Genomic DNA, 27,208 nt, shown 5'->3' on the forward strand with positions numbered 1-27,208 from the left:
TCAGAAGATTATAGCTATGTGAGGGCCATGGAGCCTACATAAATATCTCTTCATTGAGATCACAGGAAGCTGAAAGCACTTAGAACACATGGTAATGCTTTATAATAGGACACACGGTGTAGTTCTAATATAGCAGGCTCTGTATTTAAATGAACATACAGTGTAGCATTGTGTATTGTTATTCCCACTGAGAAAACAAAGCCGTTGCCTATCTCAAGGCTTGCGCTGATTCTTTGAACATACAAAGTCAATTGAAAACACATGAACTAATTACTGTGTATGATACGTGTAGAGAACGATTACAGTATAACGTGAAAAACAACAGCAACCAATACATTATGCGCTGACCGCGTGAACTACCATAATGACACACAATGGTCCAGCTCTGATACTCTAAGCGCATACTTTTAATTCACAGCTTTGCAATACATTGCTATTGGGAATGTATAATAGCAAATACATATCTATCACAATCCCAAAGGTACACATATTTGTGGCTATAACTTGTGCATTTGTCAGCAACTAACAATGATAATATTTTAAATTACAAGCATCTGTAAATTGTATTCTAAACATTTCAGGGTTAAGTCAGTTAAATATTGATCCCAGAGTACTGGTTAGTTATATTATTACCATATAAATAAAATAAAGGCAAACCTGTAGGTCTGACATCATTGTGATATGGATTCAAATCCTAATTCAGGCCAGGCTTCATGAATCAGAAGAGAAAAGTTATTAATTGTATTTTTAAACTGTAATGATGTGTGTTACTCCTTATATGTGTCCCTACAAGCTATTATTATTAGCCTCTATTGATATAGTGCAACAACTACCATCACAGAACATTATTTAGGCACATCCACCCAGGGCCAAGAGCTTGCAATCTAATTTTCCTACCATGGGCACAGAAACACACGCGGGCCTTCTTACTGACCATGTTGATGAGTTATTTGTAACCTCTTCAAGATGGAACTGAACTGACCCTGCGGCAAAGTAGACTTACTGTAGGTGTATATTTATTAGAGGGTGATGAACCCTAAGGTTCTTGCTGGTGATAGGCCTTTGTCCTATACAGTACATCAAAGTAGTAATGCTGATGACACGCCTATGGAGACTAGGGGAGCCAAATTAGCAAGGGCTTTCAGTTATACCCCTTTTACACCAACTGAATAACCCGGGTTATTGCCGGGCCGACCCGGGTCGATGCTCTGTGTGAACGGCTCCCAGAAAAAATTCCCGGGTTGATTTACCCGGGAATCTTACTCGGGTTGAGAGCAGGGTTGAACACGGGTTGTTCCCGGGTCATGAGGCAGTGTGAACGGGTGCTACCCTGCTTATTTGACCCGGCTAGCTCTGAAAGATGCTGATTGGAGCTTCTGGGGCACAGGCAGGTGATGTAATTTGTCAGTGCCCTGCAGAGAGAGATGCACATGAAGCCATCGCTTGCCTGCCTATTCTTCTACACCTGACCAGCAGCCACAAAAGCAGGCAGGCACACAGCCTGCCATAGCCAGACCAGCAGCCTGCACTACAGCCTGACCAGCAGCTACAAACGCAGGCTGATACACAGCCTACCACAGCCAGAACTGCAGGCTGCACCACAGCCTGACCAGCAGCCACAAACACAGGCTAATACACAGCCTGCCACAGCCAGAACAGCAACCTGTAGCAATGCTGTAAGCAGTCCCCACCCCTCTCTTTTGTTGCCTTTTGTGACCTCATCTTTGTCAGCCCTTAAAAAAGTCAATTTTTAATGACATCTATAGGGAAAAGCAGGGATTACCCGGGTTCAGTGTGAACGGGGCAAACCCGGGAATAACCCGGGTCGAATTGCAGTGTGAACGGGGTCTGAAGCCGAGTTCGACCCGGGATTGACCAGTGTTCAAATTCCAGGGTCAGACCCTGGATTTTGGTGTAAAAGGGGTATTACACTGCACGTGTGAACTGGCTAACCTGGCCTCGCATCCGTGGATTCCCTGAGCTTCACGTTTGGGTTGATTCAGCAGTGGACGGAATTGCAAAGCTGCACACAAGGGGCTGTACAATTCCGTCCTGCTAACATTCTAATGCTGCAGGAGGCATCTGAAGTGAAGAGACGCCTCCCATCAGCATCTGCCATCCCAGCACTGGGACTGAAGTTGCAGCCTGGGATCCCTATCGCGACCATCGACCAGCTGAGTAAGCCTCATTTGACGCAGGTTGGCCAGCTTGCGAGGCCAAGAAGTCTGTGTCCATGGACGCTGAACCTGGCCTCGTTCATCCCGGAAAACAGGGGCAACATGCCCCCATTTCTGGGAATTCAGACGTCCCCGCACCGTCCCAGCAAATGCCTCTGCTTGTCAATAAGGCAGAGGCATAAGGGGTAGAACGGGTCCTGAGCATGCGCAGATTCCCGATAATCCAAAATCAGGGTGAAAACCCCAATCTGCATCCTCTGCTGAATCAGCCCCACAATAACAATATCTTGTTCTGTTTGATTTCTTTAATTGTCCCACAGAGCACAGTGAACTCTTCAGTGACTCACAACCTATGCATCCCCGCTGGTACAAACTGAACATCAAACCAGGGTCACCAGCCGGGGCACTGACACTGCTGATAAATTCACTGGTGCTGGTGCTGCCATAGTCGGTGTGGCCAGCTCTGGTGCCAGTACTGGCACAGTTTTGGCCAGCCTGATCATTGGTCATCACAGAAATCCTTCCTTAAAAGAGCAGCTGTTTTCATATTCCGTCCCGGTATACAAATTCTATATAATATTTCTCTTGAGGAACAAAAAATATGTAATCACACCGGCGCAGCCTGCTAATGTACAGTGCACATGGTCATCGATGGCGAGATGATGTCCCCCAAGCAAATGCCTGCCCGCTGGGAAGTTTGTGGCATAGGAGAAGACCTGGACGGGAGCTTTAAATATGGAAGCCAGCGGCAGTGCATGGCTGCAGAGATGGGTGCTGGAGTGGACTACAGGCCTGATTCAGCAAGGATCGCAATTGCAAAGCTGCATGCAGGCTATAGATATATGATGTACGCACGCAGGCTATAGATATATGATGTACGCATGCAGGCTATAGATATATGATGTACGCACGCAGGTAGCTTTGCAATTGCGATCCTTGCACTAATGCAAATTTAGCAGGAGGTGTATGACACCCCCTGCTGCATTCGGGATCACCATTGCGACCATTGGTGGTCGATGGTTGCAATGGTGGATGGCGCCTCAGCTTACTCAGGGCCTGATTCCCTACCGATCGCAACTGTGATTGTAATAGTGATTACGCACGCAGTCTCACTGTGATAGAATGCTAATCCATTGCGATCACTATGCCGATGCATTACAAAAGGACGCCCACTTTACCTTACAAACATCCGTAATGTTTAGCAAGACTGTGAAACCATCGGTACAATCGAGTACCATCGCAGCCTCACGCACATTTCCACAAGGACTGATCTTATTCAGAAATTGCTAACTTCATCGCACGCTATGAGTCCTCTGTGTATGGCATCGCAGTGCCTAATTTATGCACGCCCGTGCAACGACGTTAAGACGCACTGGCACGCCTGCGTTTCTACGACCGCCCCCTCCCTTCACCTCCCACAAATGGCACTTTGTCAATCACTCTGCGATGGGTCTGCGTAGTCACTGCAATCGCAGTCCTGATCACAGTGGCTGGATTGTGCACTGCCATACATGCGCAGTACACAACAATCGACCGATTGCGTGCGTAATCGCAGTTGTGATCGGTAGTGAATCACGCCCTCAGGCTGGCCAGCTTGTGAGCCCAGTACACTACAGATTCTGTGCTGGCCAATCCTGGAAATGGGGCAGATACGCCCCCGTTGCCATAAATGCCGGCCGACCCCACCCTCGCACCGCCCCATAAATGTCTCTGCCTGTCAATCACACTTGCACAATGGGTCCTGCACACGCGCAGATTCCTGGTAATCGGGAATCTGCAATCAGCAGTGCACGCTCTATCAGGCCCACAGTCCAAACCAACAATCATACTTCAGGATGGGTGTGGCAGGGTGATCAATGGAAAACACTATAGCAAGGTCCAAAAAAAAGCCACTGAGCTATAAAAAGTCTCGGGAAGTAGACCTAAAAGGATATGGGTTCACTTGAACTAATGAATTTCTTTCTCATACCCATTAATATGCTGTCATCATAACATTAACAAATACTAGTAAAAGCATAATATTTGAAGTTACCTTTAGAAACAGAGTCAAGGAAATATTCAATTAGTGTTCATTCTAGCACCATGCACCTGTCACAACCCGTGGAGTCTCTCTTTCCTGCCTGGGGTGCTGTTCTTTGTTTTTGCTTGCGCCATCTTGTGCCCAATATAGGAAAGGCAAAGATGGCATAAGGAAAAGTGCTTAATCCCCACTGGGTGCTAACAGTGAGGACCGCCTGACTCAACAGACAAGTAGGATTGTCAACGTAGGCCAGTATATTGGTGCTTCAAGCAGGCATTACACTACTCATGTTCTCTCATCTTTGTCTCATACCTTCTACCTGCCTAAAACAACTAAACAAAACAATTCCTTTTTTGTGGTTCAAAACAAGTTCTTTTTAATCAGATGAAATGAGACAAGCCAGAGGGCGATTACTGTAATGAAGAGAGCAGTTCTGTGGGATGACACATCCAACAGTTGCTGACAAGGTCAAGTTCTTTGCTCAGAACTTCATCAAATGAAAGAAAACTACACAAGTTTTAAATGGTACCTTGGAAGGATTATCACTTTAGGCTGTCCGGCTAATGGCCCCCATTCATCAAAATGCAATTCTCTGAAGATTACCTGATCCCCCCCTGGTCTCTTACCTCAAATGCTGCATTAAAACACTCAAATATTTACTCTATTACCCAGCTTCGTTTCTCACAAACAAGACCTCTAAGATGAGGGAATGGTTTCAATTCTGAGATATAAAATCCTTAATGAAAAGTATAGAATTTTGCTAAATCCATTAGATAAAATTACAATAAAACTGCCTCAAGGGTCTTTCTCAGACACGATCAATGATGGAAAGTGCAAAATTAGGGATCTGTGACCCCTTGAGATCATCTACACATCAGACACAATACATATTACAATGTTTTCTTTGTCTGTGAATTCTGAATTATTAATCTGCATAGATGTTTTCTTGAACAAGGCCGTTTCCGACAAGCCTCAACACGAAAGCTGCAGCACAAATTCCTTCAAAAGCTTCATTTTCTAAAGGCACTACATTAATCATAGGCTGTAGCAATTTATTCTGTATATTTTTTCAGGTGCTGGAGACACACTATTCTCTCTTATTAGCACATGAGATGTGATCACATCCTCACATATTTAGTAACTGTGGATAGGTCTCACATTGGTGACACAGCTTTGCGAGCGCTGCACGTGCGATGGGAAATTGTGAGGGGGGGGGCTAAGTGATGTCTCATTAATTGTGTTATTCTATGGAGAAGTGCAAAAAACTACAGGAAAGATTTATATGAATTAGAGAAAAACATTACTGGCCACCCGATACTAGCACAGACCTAGCCTGATTCAGAGCCGCTCGCAAAAAGCGAGCGCTCGCTCTGAATCAGGGCGGCCACTTTGTTTTAACAATCCCGGCCTCCTGGCCGCTCTCTAAGCTGTGGGTGACCACCCACAGCTTTTGCAAGCGGCCAGGTGCTGGTCGATACCATCAAGCTTGCAACGAGACCCTTGTGGTAGGGTCTCGTCTGCCGCAAGCCCCAGTGAGTTTCCGGCTCTAATAGAGCTGGAAGCTCACTACTGACATCACTTTTGTCCGGCCACCCCCCCACCCCTCCTACAAAACAGGGCGAGCTGTCAATCAACATCGACAGCCGCCCCGTTTGTAGCGAGCCCCGGAGCGAGTGAATTTCTCACTCGCTCCGGGGCTTGCGCACGTGCATTGTGCACGCCACGCATGCGCAAATGCCCCACCATCGATCCACTTGCAAGTGCATAGCGCTTGCGAGCGGGTCTGAATCAGGCCCTGTCTACAATGTGATATCAGAAGAAGGTGACATTTTAGACAAATACTTTAGAAAATTTGTTTCAACAGGATAAAACTCAAATTGCTAAGTGGCATTTCTGTTATTACTTAGATTATTTTAGGTGAATAATTTTGTCTGTACAGTACCAGTACTTGCAATCCAAATACAGTATTGTGTTTTGTTCTGTCTACCTTTTGGATGATGGGAAATGGGTTTGTTCATTCCATATCATATAACATTGCTGACTATGGGCCTGATTCAGAGCCGCTTGTAAGCGGCCGCTGGTTCGTTCCGAGCAATGTTTGCACAACTGCGCATGCGTACGGATCGTAATACGCATGCACGAACCAGTCAGTGCGGCCGAAAATCGTTTGTTCGCTAAATAGCGAATGCCTGCTATTTTGAGTGACATGAGGAGGCGTATGTGGGTGGTAACAGGGTTAGGTCCTTGAAAACGGGGAGTGGAGATCAGAACGCAGGCGTGCTTAAAGGTCAAAACGAGCATTTTATGGGTGTGCATAATTAATACAGCAGCGTCATTGACCACGTCACTGGGTTATTTTATAGTCAGAACTGCTCGCAAGATTGTGGTAGGAAAAACCAACCACAAGAATAGCGAGCAGTTCATACGCTAGTCGATGTACTCGATTAATCTAATAAATAGCGGACATGACGTAGGATGCGAGCGGCCAGGGGGCGTAGTTTTCCAAAAAACGACCGCAAGTTTTGTTTGCTCGTTCAGACATAGAGGCGTGAACAGACCACAAAGAGCGAACGGTTCATTTGAATAGCCACCCCTTTTTTCTGAACGAGCGAGCGCAAATAGCGTCCGGCTCTGAATCAGGCCCTATGATCGTGCTTTGTATGTAAGAACCATGAAAAATAAACAGGAATACCATTATGTTTGTCATTTTATATAAAGCAATAGGAGGCACTTTTAGGGCTCTATGCCATTAATCACTTTAACTATGAATGCACAAAGCCACGCTGATGTTGCAACCTTAAATCTTTTTTTACCTATTTATTATAGGGCAAAAAGCACTATTTCTTGTGAAAATGGGTGTTATCGCCAGACACAGGACTATAAACTCTACATCAAGGGGTCACCGATGGCAATATCAGTGCATTAAGATTCGTTGGTGAAAGCTTCAGCTTGAGGAAGAAGAAAATTAACACAGGATGCTTCTAAGGAAAGTAAATAAAGAAAATATAAAAAAAAAACATTACCATATAAACTAGAAGTTATGCATATGAAAGGTCTGTAGCACTTGGACCTTCTAAAATTAAATCTTTTGCCTCTTTAAGTGAAAGAAAAATGTCAAAAAGAAACACAAAAAAAACGTGGTGTACACAATACATAGCATAATCAACACTAGGGGGTAAATTTACTAAAGTGAGAGTTTTTAGAAGGGAAGATGTTGCCCATAGCAACCAATCAGATTCTAGCTATTATCTTCTAGAAGGAGCTAAATGTTAAGTAGAATCTGATTGGTTGCTAAGGGCAACATCTCCACTTCTAAAAACTCTCACTTTAGAAAATTTACCCCTAATAGATTTAAATAAAAAATATATCAATACAACATTATTTAAAAAAATAGAGATATAAAACACACCAATGCATGCATTTGAATAAGTGCACTTACAACGCAGCAGTAATAAACGGTTAACATTATAAACAATAAACAGTAGCAACTATAATTGAATACATATCCTGGATGACAGTTGGGTAAATTCTGACCCCTCCCATCTGTGTCAGTGATGTTATGTCCAGAGAGGTCCTGCATAACACAGATCTGCAGTCTCCAAACATTTCTGCTACAGTATTTCCCATACTTACTCATCATATACCACTGTATGATGAAAGCACAGACACTCCTGATAATCACACAGTAACAGGGCCAGCGCGAGAGGGGGGCCGGGCCCCGAGGTTCAGAGGGGCACAAAACAGGGCTGCATACTCACTGCTCCAGCGGCGCAGTGCAAATAGAAAAAAAAAAATTAAGCCGGCCCCCATCACCTGGTCACAGGGCCGGATCAAGGCCTGTTCCAGCTGAGTGGTTGCACAAGGGACCACCCCACAGTGGGCGCAGTGCGGCGGCCGCAGGGACCCAAAACCACCACGCAGCTCCCTTGTAGCCTGAGCTAAGCAGTCTTCTAGTTGGCTCAGATGCGGCCCTGGCATGACCTTGCAGTCAGTGACGCGATGGCATGAGGTCATAGGTCATGTCGACGTATGTCATCCCCACCCATGCTGACTCAGGGTAGGCAGGCTGCGGTGATGGGAGTCTAAGAAAGGTGATGGGGGCTGTCATTGAGGTTAGTGATGGGGGGACTGAGGAAGGTGATGAGGACTGAGGAAGTTGATGGGGGCTGTTGATGAAGAGGTGATGTTGGACTGATATAGGTGATGGGGGCTGAGGAAGGTGCTGGGAGCTGATGAAGATGATGGGGCCATCGTTGAGGAATGTAATGGGGTGCTGAGGAAGGTGATGAAGGGCTAAGGATGGTGATGGGGGTGTCATTGAGGATGGTGATGGGGAGCTTAGGAAGGTGATGAGGGCTGAGGATGGTGATGGGGTTGTCATTGAGGATGGTGATGGGGGGCTGAGTAAGGTGGTGAGGGCTAAGGAAAGTGCTGGGGGCTGAGGAAGGTGATGGGGCTGTCGTTGAGGATGGTAACCGGATGCTGGGGAAGGTGATGAGGGGCTGGGAGTTGAGGATGGTGATGAGGGGCTGAGGATGGTGATGGGGTCTGAGGATGGTAATAGGGGCTGAAGAAGGTGATGAGGGCCTGAAGCTGAGGAAGGTGATGAGGGGCTTTTGGGCTGAGGATGGTGAGGAGGGCTGAGAATAGTGATGAGAGGCTGAGGGCTGAGAAATGTGATAAGGGGCTGAGGACTGAGGATGGCTAGCTGCAGACACCCTCCCTCCTACCCCTGAGGCATCCACAGCACTGTCAACAAGGAGACCTTGGAAGAGACAGCAGACAAGAACTACAGCCTGCATCATCAGTGACAGAGACAGTATAGTAAGTCATAGCTTATTTTTACATTACTTAAAGGTTGGTATATCTGTCAATTAACATTATTATGCATCACATATCACACATGCAGATGAGGCATGTGTGGGTGCGGGATCGGGGGTGGTGGTGAGGAGTTGGGGCCCCCAGAGACATCAGTGTAACGCTGGCCCTGCCCAGTAACAACATCTCAACATTGTCCACAAAAACTGTATAACAGTATAGAAGAAAGGAAAAATGCTAGGAATAATCTATATAATAAAATCAAGTGCTACTAAAAGAAATAGACAGATGAGGGTAGAAATGAGGAGTAGAAAAAGAGCGGGTGGAGAGCTGAAGAAAGAGAGAAGAGGAAGGAGATAGTCAGGAAATTTACTAAGAGGTCTAAACCAAATCACAGGACATCGCCGACAGTTTAGAAGATTTACCAAGGCATGTTTTATAGTGTCTAATTTGTTTTGATGGTGAAACTCATCGTTTTCATCCATATAACACCCTATCAGACTGCTCCCTTTATGGTAGACTCCGCAGTTAAACAGTAGTATGAATCCGCTGTCAATGTGCAGCAGATTTGAAGCACTGCACAGACCAGTACTATGGCTATCCCTAGCCCCAAGTGACTATGGAGAAGAAGGTGATCACCCTAACCACACCCCCCCTCCCCTGGATCCGCCACTGGACGACCCTCCCCCCGTATTCCACCTACTTACACAATAAGGAGGGAAGACGGGACCATGACTAAGCTATTCGCTTTGAATCACATCATAATGGTGAAAAGCAGCATCACATCGCAGTGAGTGTGGTCACAATGACACAACTCCCTGAGTCATGTCCTGTGCCTCTCTCACCGGGACCTCCCCATCCCCAGATCTTTTGTAGGTCATCTTATAAAAGTAGGTAAATATGTATAGAACCTCTAGCACCACTCTGTGGCCAGCTTCGTGTCTGCTACTATTCTGCCCCCCCACCCATTCCATCCTGACCCCTGCTCCCATACTTACAACTGGTGGCCAGCCGGGTCCTGTTGCGCTAGGTTTGTCACATCTCCTTCCCAGCGAGAGTCCACACCTCAGCCCTACTGCACACATATCCGGAGATGGGACAGACCTTACACAATTATTATATTGATTTTTTCAAAGACCTGTTACATTTGGCTACATTAGTTTTATTACATAGAACCTAGTATACTAAAAAATAAACATACTGTACAGTACGGTATTGCTCTACACTCACTACTGGGAGCTGCCTCCAGCTTACCTGCTTCATGAGCATTTGCAGGGCAGAAGATCTGAGACGTAAAAATGGCATCTGCCTTGGAATGAGCATAGAGTAATATGAGGCCCGATAGGGATACTTTACCATAGGGTCCCTGGAGAGAATATACCCCCTCTGCATCTCCTGATATCTCTTATAGTGTTCACCTTGAACATGTTTGTCAACTCAATAGTATTATCACGTCATCGTGTCATTATCCTCATGGTGACACAATGAGGTGGACTGTGACAGAATATGGCTGGACAATGATGTGACTGCTGCCTAATTTTTCCTGGTAATCACCCAAATGCTGTATGTGATAACTGCACCAGGTGGGAAACTCTTAAACACACAAATAAAGGTATTTAACTGCAATGCAACATCATAAAGGAGGCATTCACTTGTAGGCAGGCCTGCCTACCCTCCCGATTTGGCCGGGAGCCTCCCGAATATTGGGTGCCGCTCCCCACTCCCTGGAAAGGCTGGCAAGCCTCCCAGCTGCCGCCGACCCTCTCGAACCCCCAGAGTAAACTAGAAGCCCCCGCAGCAGGAAGCGGGGTGGTGACGTGAATCGCGTCATCGTGGCCCTGCCCCCTGCTTCACAATACTGTTATTTTTGGTACTGTGAAGAGGACGTGGGGCCACGATGACGCAAACGCGCCCCCGGCCCTGCCCCCAATGCATCATCATTACACGGCCAAGCCCCACGCTGTAAGCAGACATTCAGCTCCCTACCGGAAGGGAATGTCAACAGGTATGCTTGTAGACAAGACTTCAAATGGATAATTTTAGACCAGTATAGTGTAGGAGCAGCTACATTTTAATGACAATGTAATGTAAGGGAATACAAATAAAGAATGCCTTTGTAAACAACAGCTTAGTTTTTTTTTTCTTTTTAATAGAACTGATTCGTAGGTAATACAGTTTGCAAATAGAGGAAAATAATTATCAGAACATCTGGTGTCTATCTAATTGCTGTCTATCTATAGTCCGGAACCCATCAGAATAACATTAAGCTCAGTCTTCTGGCAATCTATTTGAAAGCTTTCTAAGCAGAGACATCTGCTGGTGGATGTGAGGAAGTGTAAAGTTCCCTACTATACCAGAATAAGCAGGAGCACATTAGTTGTTCCGCAAAATCATGCCAGGGAATCTCACATGTATGTGGCCCTGAAAAAAGAAGCTTACATTATTTAGCATTACTAATGACAATAAAATCACATTCAACAGGTTAATGCTAAAGAGCTGGTATGCACTACAACAGTGTTTCTCAAAGCCAGTCTTACTGTAGCTCTGGACACACTAACAGTGCATGTTTTCCAAATCTCATTGCTGAATCACAGGTGTATTCATCACTAACTGACACATTGTAAAAGATCCACAGCTCGTTCGTATTATTTCACCTGTGATTCTGTGAGGATATCTGGAAAACATGCACTGTTAGTGTGTCCCGAGGACTAGATTTGAGAAGCACTGCACTACAAAGCACATTGTAATTGATCTAGACCAAACTTAGACAACCTGGGGCTCTCCAAGTGTTCTAACTACAAGTCCCAGCAAGCCTTACAAAATCTTAAGAGCCACAGGTTGTCTCCCTATGTGCTAGATGCTTTCTATGTTCTAAACGCAATCTACAGCTGACTGACCTGAGGCTTTTCAATTGTGTTTGCATCGTGGCTGTAAACAAGGTACTTGGCAGCTATATCTGTGATGAAGTCAGAATCACATATGTTGGGTATGTTCATGTTCTGTTGGTCTCTCCTATCTCTATAGACCTGTAAAGAAAGCTATAACAATTAGGAGTGAATTCCAAGGAATTTCACTATGATAGGAATATTTGTTCTCTATGGGGCTGATACAGAGTTCAATGTAATTTGACCATAATGTCTCCTGCACTGCATGCACAGAACTAAGCGCTTGATTCAGAGATGTACGGTCATCCGAGGATGAACGTACATCTCCGATGGTTAGGAGACTGGGCCAGACCCGTTTTGTGCATGTGCAGAACGGGTCCTGCGATCTCGCTCGCTGACCTCCAAACCCGCAGCATGATTGACATATTGCTGCATTTGGGGGAGGCGGAGAGGGGCCGTGCCTGGTCACCGTTCTCTGAAACGGGGGTGGTTCACCCCCATTTTCTTGGAGGGACATCGGTCACAGTGCTGGGGTTGCAAATGCAGTAAGGAGGTGTTTGTATCTGAGATGGATGGCTTTTCACAGCCCCTTATGTACGGCTCTGCAAATCTGTCCATTTCTGAATCAGGCCCTAAATGCATATACAGTATTCACCTGTATGCATGTCTGCAGCCAGACAGCCCCTGTTCTTATGCTTGGTGTTATTGCCGTAATCATTATTAGTGTACAATTGCACCAAACCTATACCAGAAGACAGGCATAGGGGCATGTCCAATTAGCCGCTGGGTTTACCCCGAGGCAAATTGTCGCGCTGGAGGGGATTCAATTAGCGGGGATTCCATACGCGGGTGTCCCCGAGACCCCGCGCGCGAGTCCCCGCTGTTGGACTTTACCTCGTACCTCTTGCAGGTGCGAGGTAAAATCAGCGTGAAGCCGCCCTATTCGGCCTCGTGCGAATGGGTAAATCACACTGATTCCGCAGTTCTCGCGGAATCAGTGTGTTCTCGCGCAGGAGTCCCGTTCTAATAGCTATTTAATTGAATAGCTAATCCCTGCATCGCGGGACTTTTGCCTGACAATTAGCCGCGGGTGAAATCCTGCAGCTAATTGGATATGCCCCATAGTCACATATATGCACTGCTCTGCATATCCTGCAATTTCAAGGACATGTCCTCTCTGAACTTTGCCTAGTGAGAAGGGGTTACGCATTCAGTTTGCATACAACTCTTCATTGCGGAATCGGTATATAACACCGCCGGATCTAAGCACGGCGGATTAAATCCTGACGCCGGAAAGCCAGCATATGAAGATCCCGACTAGGGTAAGTACCCTAACTCTCCCCTCTCCCCCCCCTAACCCCAACCCTCCCTTAGTGGTGCCTAACCGTAAACTCCCCCCTAGTGCCTATCCCTAACCTTCCCCCAGGGGTGCCTAAACCTAACCCCTCCCCGCACCCTAAACCTAACTCTCCCTGGGGATGATTAACCTTAACTTCCCCCTGATGGTGCCTAATCCTAACCCCCTCTTCCCCTAGCCTAACCCTAACCCTCCCGGGGGGATGCCTAAGCCCTAAATCCCACCGGGAGTCCCTAAACCTAACCCTCCCCCCCCCGCGGCTAAGAGATCCCGACACCCGGCTTACCAAAGCTCGGTATGCCGGGCGTCTGGATTTCGGCGTGGGGCTAATGATAGGTGTCTGTATTTAGACGCCTATCTTTAGTCCCATGCCAGGCTTTCACTGTCAGGATTTTGCCGTTCAGCATTTCGACCGCCAGCTTCCTGACTACATCCCCTTCATTGCCCGTAGTTGCATATGCTCAGCTCCAAGGTATGCACATTCCAAAATCATGCAAATGGCTTGCCTTCAACTCTGTAGCAGTACTTGGGGCACAGATTCCCAAAATCCGCCAGTACAGTCCAGATTTTAAGGATATCCATGCTTGAGCACAGGTGCTTAATTAGTACCTCAGTCAATTTGATTTAATCACCTGGACTCAAGCATGGATATCCTTAAAACCTGGACTGTACTGGCAGAGTTTGAGAACCTTGGACTTTGGGTATATTTACTAAAGGTTGATTTTAATCGTTTAAAATTTAAAATCAATCAACATCGATGTTGTGCTTCTGGGGCTAAATCAAACATTTACTAACACTTATCTAGCCCAGCATTTGTAGATCAATCCGATCTGCCCAACAGTGTTTTCCCCACTTTGTGACTTTGCACGGCTACCTTTACATACAGTACTCACAGAGTGGTGCGTCATGTTATGTGGCATCATTTGTGGGGTAGCAACTTTTTGCAGTGGGTAATGGACCATTACAATAATCGTTACAGGGTAGGAGGGTAGTAGTGTTTTTGGAACAGAGATTTTTATATATTTTTTGCATTAAAAACATTAAAAGGAGCAGGGAAGTTTCAGCGTCCCTGATGTTACATCTGAGGTGGCTGTGTAATACTAAGGATGAGACGTGGTTCCGCACAGTGAAACAATAGTAACTGACATCCACAAAATCAATAAATAGAACATCTGATATAAAGGTAGTTCTGTCACTCCTTACTATATTATTTATTTAACGTCGTAATGAGAGTTTAAGGAGCCATATATTGGGGGAAATCAGCAAAATGTCAAATATATGAGGAGGATGCTAAAACACATGTAAACAATGATATTATTATTTTACCTTGGAAACCTCACAAACAGTGTTTTCATTTAGTGAAAAAAACAACCAGAATAAATGGTAATATGTTAGGTGCATGGTATTGCTCCATACGTACACCAAGTACTGAACCAGAATTCTTAAACAGACTATACAGATACAATACAAGGTCTCACTGGGCCTGGTATGACATGCCGACACTCAGAATGTCCACTTTCAAGATGTCAACGTTTGGCATGTTGACATTTACAATGTTCACACTAATATAATATTGACAAGTTCATTACATTGACATTATGAATGTCAATATTCCTGTTTAAACCTAACCACAGTCCAGCCCTAACCACAGTATAACCCTAACCGCAGTCTAACCCTAACCACTGCTTAACCCTAACTGCAGTCTAACTCTATCCGCCGCTTAACCCTAGCAGCTGCCTAACACTAAACCTAACATGGATTGTTATGACTATGTTGACATTATGTCCCTGTCGACCTTGTGAATGTCAACATTTTGTGCATATTGACATAATGACTGCATACCCTACTGCTGGCTAATATCGTTAAGGCAGGGGAGTTACCTCAGAGAGATTTTAATGGTAGAATGCAGTGATAGGTGATTTTCTATCACCCTGAAAAGCGGTTAGAGAAAGTCAGGATTGTTCCACAATTCTATGTGTTTGTGCACAGTATCTGGTGTACTGTACATACATGGGAAGGCTTATCATGAAAATCATTATCCAGGCAGTTACAAAAACCCTTTAGTCAATGGAAATAACTGTAAATCATTTTTGCAATTCGATTATACTGTCATAAAAACAAACTATGAAGTATTTCCTCCTCGCAGACTCTATAGAAAGAAGAACCATTGTCATTACTTACCAATAAAGTGTTGGCAGAATAGCTGGGAGGTCAGCTGGCTAGCAGCAGTAAGAATACTCTTACCGGTTCATCAGACAGTCCTGAAAGTCTCTGCACATGTAATAAAGTATTTTTCCATCAAGAGTCCTTTGCTATTACAATAAAAGGATTGTGCTGGTACATGCACCACGCTCTATCTGGGAAAGCCTTTACCAGCGAGACACAACTATCCCTGATAATTGGATGGGTATGGGATCCCGGTGGGCAGGATGCTGGCACTCAGAATATAGACAGCGGCACCCCGGCAGTCACAATCCTTACACCATGAAAGTAAGTATGCTAACCCTAACCCTCCCCTCCTGCAGCCTAAGCCTAACCCCCCCCCCGCAGCCTAACCTTAAACCTCCCGCACCCGAAGCCTAACCCTAACACTCCCTTCCTGCAGCCTGAGCATAACCCACCCCCGCAGCCTAACCGTAAACCTCCCGTACCCGAAGCCTAACCCTAACACTCCCTTCCTGCAGCCTAAGCCTAGCCCTCCCCCTCCCGCAGCATAACCCTAAGCCTCCCCCCTTGCAGCCAAACCCTAACTCTCCCCCTAGTGCCTAACCCCGAACCGTAATACTTACCAGTAGGGATGCCGGCGGTCGGGAATCTGGCGCAGGGATTCCGACTGCTGTCGGGACTCCGGAGCCGGTATTTTGAGCGCCAGCATCCTGACTTTCGGGATGCCGACTACATCCCCCTGATAATACCTGCCAATAGTTATCACCAGCTAGGGAGCTTTATCTCTGGCATAAACACCCACCGGTTTTCATTTAAAAAAAAGGGGGTTTTCTCCCCTTAGTAAATAGACCTGCCGCGTATGGTGCTCCGAGTGATAGGAAAATAACAACAGTTCTTACAGGAAAGGAAGCACTGCAGCGGTGGTATCACACACACAGGGATAGGTCATAACAGGAAGGCATAAACTCACACATGCAACAAGAGAGATATCCTATTACTACATATGTACTTTCACTGTAATTCACATACTTAATATACCTACAGTAATGTAAATAAACAATCCAATATATCAGCCATAGAGAACAATAATTAAGACATGGCTTTAGGCACACAGGAGGAGTTATTTATTAAGTGATACTAAATCAGCGGGATTGGAATGAAATCCGGATTCAAATCCCAACCCTGGAAGATCCCAACAGGTAAGTATTTTAACTATTTACTAACCTAACCTCCCCCCTTAACCCTAATCCTCCCTTATGGGTGCCTAACCCTAACCTCCCCCCCAAGTGCCTAACCCTAACCACCCCTGTAAGGGCCTAAATCTAACCCCCCCCTTCCCCGCAGCCTAAACCTTTGTCTCCCGGGGGGTTGCCTAACCCTAACCCCCCCTTTCCCTAGCCTAACCCTAGCCCTCCTAGGGGGGTGCCTAGCCCTAAGTCGCCCCGGGAGCCCATAACCTAACCCTCCCCCCCGCGGCTGTCTGCGCCCGGCTTACCTTCGATCGGTATGCCGGGCGTCAGGCTCCCAGCATAGGTAAAATGACTGGCTTCGGGATCTCGACACCTGTCATTAGACCCCTGCCGCAGTCGGGAAGCTGGCGGTCGGCATTTAGACCGTCGGCTTCCTGACTACATCCCAAATCAGCAATTTCAAAACATATTTACCAAGATCATGACAGTAAATTCAATTTTATTAGATTCAATAGGACCAACAAAAATACATCAAACTAAGACAACTTGATAATAAAATTGCAGAGATCAGTTTCACAAGGACATAAGAAAATGATGGGTGCAGCAGTTTTCATCATTTATGTTTTCTTTTTACTGAATTTGAATGATACATTATATTATATATTATTTTTGTTTTGTTGCATAGTGATTTAAATTTGCCGTACAGTTAAATGTCACAGTTTACAATTGTATTTTTTTAATCCATGTATTTTATTAGTACACATTAGTACAGTTGTGTCCTCATACAGTTTGGCTTCAGTTGCGCCAAACCTCTAGGGGCACCATTTCCCAGGCGACTCTTTGTCGCTCAAAATGTTATTTGCGCAAATAAAACAACTGGAGAGGACAAAACTACTTAGGTAGACTGCACTGATCAAATTAATGTGCAACATTTGTACAAAACGTGCTCCGATTCAGCCATCGCAGCTTTTTCCCCCGCCAAGTTCCGTTGTGCTTCACCTGCGACTTTGTAGGTGTTTAAAACTAATTCATGCACACGCAATGACTCTAGTCCACTCTGAGTGGTATTTCACTGCATCTGCGAAGCGACTACCATGCAAAATGAAAAGTAACTACACTACACCACTCGGTGCGGATCAGACATACCGGGCAAATCATACCTTATGGAGTATTATGGCTAGGTGTATGAGGACACATCTGTATACTATTTTAATATTAGCAATATATCATACTGTATGGGCACTGTGTGATCAGCAATTGCCCTCCTGCCTGTATGATCATGGAGACTGATTGTCTAGCTCTGCATAGGTGATTCAATGATCAACTGCTCAGACCTTTTCCCCCTACTACATATTTCATAGTAAAACACCTTCTCAGATGAATTAAGGGCAGGACTGGACTACCCTTCTGCCAGAAGGACCAATGTTAAAATGGGCCGGTCCGGCGTTAAATCTTGGCCGAGCAGCTCCGCCTCCCGGTGCTCTGCTCAGCCGAGATACTGACAGACGGGGCATGCCGTGAGGCCAGGCCCTCGTAAGATGTAACCATGTCCCATTTTAGAGGAGGCCACGCCCTTTTGTGTGCGCACGCGAAGGGGGACTGCCGGGACTGCTCAGCAGCCCCAGTCCGTCCCTGATAAGGGTGACGCAATGAACGGTTTCTACCTCTAGGATGCGGGATAATTTCAGTCAACATGTAATGATACGAATAGCTCATAGAGTTTGCATCTTAGAAACCATTTTAATAGTGAGAAATATACTGTATATTGAGACGTTCCAATTTATACTCTTGACAATGAAGTTAGTGCAACATAAAATTGTTAAATCTTTACATGACGATAAATTTGAAGGTTTTTTTTTTCTGATTCACTGTGATTTACATACATAATATCAGCAGAAAGTCTGATTATTAAACCAAAACATCTGATTTGCACAATTTATCCATCACCGAGAGGAATGATTACAGATTAACATTTGTACTCGAAAACATTATTGGTTATGTCTGTTATGCATAATGGTAATTAGAGCATATATTTCTATATGTAGCAGTGTTAGAGAGTATGCCATACTTGCCAACCCTCCCTCATTGTCAGGGAGACTCCCTGAAATAGCAGCAATCTCCCTGTCTCCCTGAAGAGTCTACCAATCTCCCTCATTTCACCTTACCCCCCATTATGACACTGTTATATAAAAGAAAAAACAGAGATATATACATTCAAATGGGATCATTAGTATAATTTCATTGGTTATAAGGCACAATGATCCCTATAGTTACATGTATTTTCTGAGAAGTGATCAGTGTGTTTTCATCAAGTAGATCTTACTAACTACTTTGGGGCTCATTTACATGTGTATGTAAATCAATTTTATGACACGCCCCTCAGATGTAGCCGTCCACGCCCACTTTACAGCCACGCTCATAGGTGCTGCTTTCTCAATCTCCCTGAAATGCTTTTTCAAAAGTAGGCAAGTATGGAGTATGCCAGTATGGAAGCTGCACTTGTTCTATATGCTCTATGCAGGGGTATGTAACCTATGGCACTCCAGCTGTAGAGGTACAACATCTCCCAACATACCTTGCCACAGGTTTGGTGTTAGGGCATGCTAAAACTGTGTCAGGGCATGCTGGGATGTGTAGTTCCATAGCAGCTGGGATGCCACAGGTTGCCTAACCTTGTTCTATGTAACTACTTGCGCACGTCACATGGTTTTGAGAAGCAGCCTCCCCAAAAACATAGGCACCTTCAGGACCCGGTTTTCACCCAGCCTTTAAGCATTGACATCACTCTAATAAGAAAACATCTCTTATTTTTTAGGCCTTGTTGTTATATTGCTTAAACGCTAGGTGTGGGATATTTATCACGCAGCTACAGACAGCCAGTTTACATTCACTGGTGCACATGTGGTATTACAAAAATACAGCCTGCTCTTAGAATACGCTTGTACCTGCTGTTTCAGCTGGTGAACTAGCCTGTCCTTCTCTCTCTTGAGAGCAATCACTTCATCCTGGGTTTTCTTCTTCTTTGAGGCAGATAGTTCCAGCAAGGCGATGTTCGCGTCCTTCTCACTGATTGCAGCCAACAGAGCTTGCTGCCTGTATAAATAGATAACCCCAATGCCATTAGTACACAGACATAATTATATGCAGTACCTTTAATATGCAATAATGATGCCCATAATGCTTATTTAACTATATGACGGAAATTAGAGCTAATGATTAACTGGCTGCTGTCGGTTAATTTGTGCACTTGGTGTTACAGTAGGTACAGATGTGTCCACAGACACCTATCCCTTCAAATTGCACCAAATGGTCCTGTTTAGTGCGCCACAGGCTTTACTACTTAGCTGTGCCAATACACTAATCCTATGTACCTAGTACGTTATGGGCCTGATTCAAAGATGGACACAGAGCCGATTTTTACGCAGCTGAGTGATTATTTGATAATGTGCATGTGCCAAAATTCTAGGAAACTCTTATTGCACACGTGCTAAAAGAGGTGTGTGATGGCGTACGCAATTGGCCGTCTCATAGGCATGGTATGGGAGTGTCTTTGATTACGGCTGCATTCCCAATCGCACATTCAGTCAGGGCCAGATTAACAATGGGGCGGATGGAGCTCCGGCTCTAGGCCTTCCAATAAAAAATAGGCCCACCATCATGGCAGCATGATGATGCCTAGCTGCCCACACAGTTGGCCACGGGATGTAGTTATCAGACCGGCAGACGCCATGCCACCGGTCTGAATCCCGACGCTGAAAGTCCGACACGGGACTTAAGATAGGAGTCGAAATACTGACGCCGGAATCCAGAATGACGCCAGCCCAAACTAAGTAAGTCCAGGGCGCCCATAGCTGGTAGCAGCGGGGAGGGGAGGGTTAGATTAAGGCAGTGTAGCGGGGTTTGGGTTAGGTTTTGGGGGGGGGGGGGGAGGTTAGGGTTAGGCACCCCTAGGGGGAAGGGTTAGGCACCACTGGGGGGGGTTAGGCACTAAGGGGGGAGAGTTAGGCCTAGGCACAAAGGGGAGAGACAGGTTTATGCACTAATGGGGAGGGTTAGGGTGTGAGGTGTGGAGGGTTAGGCTACAAGAAGGGAGGGTTAGGGGGAGAAGGGGGAAGTATACTTACCCGTCCCCTGTCGGGATACCAATCATTGGGATGCCGCTGTCAGTATTTTCACAGGAGGCATCCCTACAGCTGACATTACATACCTATTACGTTGCCCACATATTTTAAGTATTAAAATTGTATTTCTAGTTTATTCAAAATAAATAAATAATAATTATGCATTTTTTTCATTTTTTATGTATTTTTATGTATTTAGAGGGACAATGGGACCTGACATCGGCAAGTGTGTATGCACTTGCCGCATGCTGGGTCCGGTCGCCGGCGATGTCATGCTGGGTACACATGGTCTAATCTAACGTGTACCCAGCTCAAGATGCTCAATTATGTGCAAAGTTGGGGAAAAAGTACTTAATTCAGATTAAATAGTCAAAAGACAGGTCCGATACCAGTAATCCTTGTCATGCATTGTTATGCTTTATCTGCGACTTCATACTAGTTCCTTTGGGACAAGAAAACGAATCCTAAGTAACAGCTATAAAGCACTATTTCCGAACCAATGGCCGGATTCAGAGTTGTACAGTACAGCACAGCCACAGGGAAACGGCTGTGCAATACCGTACAACTAATACGCTAATAGAGCAGGAGGCGTCTGAGGGAAAAATACTCTTCCTGCTGGCATTGAAGATCCGAGTGCTGTGTCCTAGAATGCAGCATCGCATTATCTGTGAGATCATCGGCAATCTGAGTGGCCCTGAGGTTACTCAGACTAACCTTTGCAGCTCTATAGAAGAGGCTAGGAAGTCGGTGACGGAATATGCAATCCTGGCCTTAGCACTCGCAGAAAACAGGGGCGACACGCCCGTTTTCCTGAAGTTTTCCCAGCCCACAAAAAGCCACAACCTGTCAATCATGCACAAACGGGCCCTCACATGCTCTCCACCATTGGAGTTGTACGCAAACCATCAGCTATGCGTACAACTCTTATTTAGTTCCAAAGATGCAAAAAAAAAAAGTAGCATGCTAGGCGTCTTGCGCCATATGGCACAATAGGGACAGGTGTATGAGGACACATCTGTAATTAAAGTTTAACTAAGCATGAAAACATTTTGATATACAATATTTTTTTCTTGAACATCAAAACCAGCTAATTTCATAGAGCATGAAAGATTGCTCCTTATAACAAGCATAATGCATTTGAATTACAATTGTTTTTATTCCCATTGCATATTATAAACTACTATACAGAAAGGGATGCAATCAGTAAGCCGGCTGACATTATACCAACAGCCGGCTTCCCGACTGTCATATCCCGGCGTGGGTGAAATGATCGGCATCTAGATGTAGACGCCGTTCATTTCACCAACGCCGGGAGACCGGCGCCCGGCATCCCGATCGAAGGGATGCCGGGCGCCGCGAGCGGACAGCCGCGGGCGGGGAGGGTTAGGTTTAGGGCTCCCGGGGGGACTTAGGGTTAGGCACCCCCCCGAGAGGTTAGAGTTAGGCTAGGAGGAGGGAGGGTCAGGGTTAGGCACTCCCGGGGGGAGGTTAGGGTTAGGCATCCCCCCGGGGGACTTAGGTTTAGGCACTTATAGGGGGGGATTAGGGTTAGGCACTTGGGGGGGAGGTTAGGGTTAGGCACCCCTAAGGGAGGGTTAGGGGCTAGGTTAGTTCATACTTACCCGGGGACGATCGGGATTTCCAGCGCTGTCGGGCTGCCGGGATCTGTTCCACTTTCGGCCTGACGCTGCCGGGAATCGAACTGCGGCCGGCGGTATTACATACCGATTCCTACGGAGATCATTGTGGCAGGTCCCAGCCTGCAGAACTGATGTACAGCTAGAACACATTATTTTAGTTGACCAGTTACAACAGGGATGGGGAACCTCCTGCCTGGGGGCCGTATAAGGCCCTCGGAATCATTGGGTCTGGCCCTCGGAGCCAGATGAGGCTAGCAGGGTGTCTAGAATGGCACACTGCAGCCAGAATCTATGCAGCAGTGCCGCCTAGAACATCCTTAGGATGCTTCAGACGGTGACACAGCTGCCCTTACAGCTCCCCGGAGCATCCTCAGGATACTCCGGGCATTGCTGTAATCGACGGCGATTGTGGCTCTGCCTCCTTGTGACACCACAGCGTATCTTCACACTATGCATACTCACAATATAAGAGCAAGCAATTATGAGATTGCAGAATCAAGTACATGATTCAGATCATATAACTACACTGCTGACAGGAGAGGTGGACCAGGTCTGTGAAAGGACGTACTCATGTAGGCAAACTTCAGAAGGGGCGTTTTCACCCAAATGTGGCCCATGTAGACCAGCACATAAGCATACTGTATCTAAACTTGTTATAAGGCGTATCTTGAGGTGAGTAACCTACGCTCATTCTATTTCCAACTTTGCAACTGCTCTATATAGAGGATGGACAGAATATTTATCCAACATTACTTGTACACTGGACATGATCATAATACAATTCTATTACACGCCACACAAACATAGGACACAATACATACCCAACGTGACATCTGACCACTAGAGATCATTAGAACTTATACATTCGTAGAATACTGTACACATACTCAACATGTCAACTGTCCACAATACCAATCTATTACACTCTGTACAGCTAACATTATATATCATAATATATGACATACTATTGAATGTTTGAATGTTGTCTCGTCTGTGACATGCTCAGTAGGTGTCGGAACTCTCAGGTAGTGACATCACTGACACTGGTGGGAGGGGTCAGATTTCATGTCAACTGTCAATAACTGTCATGAAACGTAGTTAGGGTGAAATTTACTAAGGCCCGTATTCAATCTGAAGCAAAAAGACGTTTTTCGTTTTTTAGCGAAAACTTTTCGCCAATGACGTAATTTTCGCTTGTTTGGGTTTTACTCCATATTCAATTTGAAAGACTTTCCGCCTAGGCGGAAAGTCAATGCAATGTAATAGGCGGAAAAGTTGCGCCTATGAATAGCAGGCGGAAAAAAGTGCAGAATTGGGGTTTTGGGGTGCAACATTGTGGGAACCCCCATGCAGCCTTCAGACAGTCCCCCAAAGGTAAACTGTGTCAAAAAAAAAAAAAAACACTTAAGGACACCCCAAAAAATCATTTTGAATTTGGGGGCGAAAAAAAAAAAGTCGGGGGACAAAGTTAAAAACTAGTGAACGTGACTTTGGGGGGGTCCCCAAGTATGCCCCAAGTGTTTTTTTTTATTGCAGGTGCTTGCGGGAGGTGGATTTTTCACGATTTTTTCAACTTAACCTTAGCAACTTTTAAATATGCTGACCCCCATTTTCAAGTACCCCAAATTTGCTGGGACACTATTCTGCATCACGTATACAAAAACGCTATTTAGCAGCTATTGAGCCCGTTTAAAAACACCAAATACCTTAAGCAAGCCAACTCGGGGGGTACCATAGCTAACCCCCATGTCAGAGCATCTTTTGGGGGGTGTCAGGCTGATTTCCCCAAATCTGACAGTACTTTCCGCCTGTTTAAGTTTCGCCAGGTCCCGTTTTCTCGTCCTTTCAAATTGAATATGGTGATACGCGGGCACGCGCAAAACAGGCGAAGTAGGCGAAAAGTCCAGGAGGTGAAAAAGTATCGCAGCTGAGCTCAAATTGAATACAGCTTAATCTTGGAGAGAGATAAAGTACCACTCAGCTTATAACACGCAGCCTGTAAAATGGCAGAAGCTGATTGGATGGTACTTTATCTCTCTCCAGTAGGAGCCGATGATTACCCTGATCATGATAATGGCTTTCCTCATTAATAAGTGTATTGTGTCTTTGCTTATGATCTAAGGCCCTCATTCAGAGCCGTACGCTCTGAGCAGAGCGCACGCTCTGAATGAGGGCTGGCCTCCATGAAAATGGAGCATCCTCCTGGACGCTCGTATAGCTGTGGGTGACCACCCACATGCTATACGAGCGTGCAGTTTGATGGCCGCGATGGTCTTGACCATCGCGACCATCGAAACTGCGAGCCAGAGCCTGCGGTTGAGGTTTTCAACCGCAAGCTCCGGAGTGATTTTGGCTCTATCAGAGCCAAAATCACTCCCACTGACATCACTAGTGATGTCAGTGGGCCGGCTTCTGACGGGAGGCGTTCCCGTGGGAACGCCCCCGTCAGGGAGGCATGCCCCCGGCACGCCTACCAAAGGGGGCGTGCTGTCAATCAACATCGACAGCACGCCCCCTTTGATCAGACACGAGCGAAGGACTTTCCTTCGCTCGTCGCGTCTGGCGCATGCGCACGACGGAGCTCCCTCCGTCGTGCGCATGCTCAGTCCAGAACATCGACCCACTTGCGAGCGGACAGCCGCTCGCGAGTGGGTCTGAATCAGGCCCTAAATGACCAAATAGCTTTTCTGTTAGTTTTACAAGTGGGCTTGCGACATACTGTATAGCTGACATTTTGAAAAATCACCCACTAACTTCTGAATAGTAAAGGGGGCGTTTTACTGGTAAAAATCACCAATGATGTGCGGCAGTTTGAAATCACTGGCAAACACAATTATTAGTGAATTTACCCCTTTGCTATCCAGCTAAACAGAGACTAAAACGGACAAGACAGTAATTTAGAAATTTTTCTTTACATAACATTAATGTATGACAGAAGGGAGCCGAGCATTGATCATTTATGCGAAAAACTATGCTTTGGCATGACGATAAATAATGGTGCATACATACGGTCAGATTTTTCTTCAGATCTGAACGATAACGATTTTAAAAATCGTTCAATCATTCATATCTGAAGGAAAATCTGACATATCTGACGTTTGTCAGATGAACGATGCGCGTTCCCGCTTGTCAGATAACGATATCTGACATCTGATGTGTTTGCAGTCAGATTTGGACGATTCCATTCATTTTAACGCAGTCAAAAATCGTTCGTAGTTCAAATCGTTCAAATCGTTGGTCAAATCGTTCATCTGACAAACCTGACCGTGTGTATGTACCTTAAAGCACAGGAACAGACACTTAACGTGGCTGGAGTTGACCTAAGTGGAGACTGCTGGACAACTTTATGTGGCCCTTTTGCGTGTCACATCAAAACTAAGGGCCTGATTCAGACCCGCTCGCGAACGATGATCGCTCGCAAGCGGGTCGATGGTGCCCTAGTGCGCATGCGCATGACGGAGGGAGCTCCTTCGTGCGCATGCGCGAGACCCAGATAGCGAAAGCCAAGCTGTCGCTCCGGGTCTTGCACCAAAGGGGGCGTGCTGTCGATGTTGAGTGACAGCACGCCCCCTTTGGTGGGCGTGCCGGGGGCATGGCTGCCAGACGGAGGCGTTCCCATGGGAACGCCTACCGTCTGGGTCCGGCCCCACTGACATCACTAGTGATGTCAGTGGGAGTGATTTTGGCTCTGATAGAGCCAAAATCACTCCAGGGCTTGCGGTCACCGAGACCCTACCGCAGGGTCTCGTCGCAAGCCCGATGGTCTTGACCATCGCGACCATCATCATGGACGCTCGCATAAGCTGTGGGTGGTAACCCACAGCTATGCGAGCGTCCAGGAGGACGCTGCAAAAAAAAAAAAAAAAACGCCCTGATTCAGAGTGGGCGCTCGTTCAGAGCGTCCGGCTCTGAATCAGGCCCTAAGTCCCTGATTCAGAGCCAGACGCTCGGACAGAGCTCGCTCTGAATCAGGGCCGGGCTATAGTGAGCGGCCAGGAAGATGGTAGTGATGGTCAAGACCATCGCGACCATCGGGCTTGTGACGAGACCCTTGTGGTAGGGTCTCGTTGCCGCAGGCCCCAGAGATCTCTCCCACATGGGAACGCCTCCGTTTGGGCAGCCACTCCCCTGGCCCGCCCACCAAAGGGGGCGTGCTGTCACTCAACATTGACAGCACTCCCCCTTTGGTACGAGACCCGGAGCGGCAGATTGCCCGTCGCTATCCGGGTCTCGTGCATGCGCATGACGGAGCCGGCTCCGTCGTGCGCATGCGCTCTGGGCCACCATCGACCCGGTTGCAAGCGCTCAGCGCTTGCGACCGGGTCTGAATCAGGCCCTAAGGCCCTGATTCAGAGGCGCTCGCTATTTGCGAGCGCTCGCTCTGAATCAGGGCGGGCCGGGTTTTTTTTTACCCCAGCCTCCAGGCCGCTCGCTAAGCTGTGGGTGACCACCCACAGCTTTAGCGGGCGGCCTGGCGATGGTCGCGATTATCGTGACCATTGGGCTTGCGACGAGACCCTTGTGGTAGGGTCTCGTCCACTGCAAGCCCCAGTGAACACCCTGCTCTAATAGAGCAGGAAGTTCACTACTGACATCACGTGTGATGTCAGTAGGGGTGCCCACAAATGGCAGGCGTTCCCGCCCCGTCTTGTAGCGAGCCCCAGAGCGATGCGCTCGCGAGCAGGTCTGAATCAGGCCCTAAATCTTTTCGTGTTGATGTCAGGAGGAAAAACGACTAATGTCATCTACAAGGAAATCTTACAAGGGGATGTAGTTTAAATGCCGGCACCGGAATCTCGACACCAGTGAGAATACTGGCCCCGGCATGGGGTTA

At 46.5% G+C, this 27,208-nt stretch overlaps 1 protein-coding gene across 1 annotated transcript in view; it reads right to left on the minus strand.

The window, feature by feature from the left end:
- The window catches only part of ERC2 (ELKS/RAB6-interacting/CAST family member 2), a 1,040,188-nt gene that overhangs the window by 105,503 nt on the left and 907,477 nt on the right, over positions 1-27,208 (minus strand). Inside the window, exons 18-19 of the mRNA XM_088472750.1 lie at positions 19,559-19,706; positions 11,913-12,041 (exon numbers count right to left, since the gene is read on the minus strand). Coding sequence (XP_088328876.1) covers positions 11,913-12,041; positions 19,559-19,706 — 277 coding nt within the window. The remainder of the gene's footprint in view (positions 1-11,912; positions 12,042-19,558; positions 19,707-27,208) is intronic.

Source organism: Taudactylus pleione, unplaced genomic scaffold (assembly GCF_031769625.1).
Source record: "Taudactylus pleione unplaced genomic scaffold, aTauple2 ptg000128l, whole genome shotgun sequence".
NCBI lineage: Eukaryota > Metazoa > Chordata > Amphibia > Anura > Myobatrachidae > Taudactylus > Taudactylus pleione.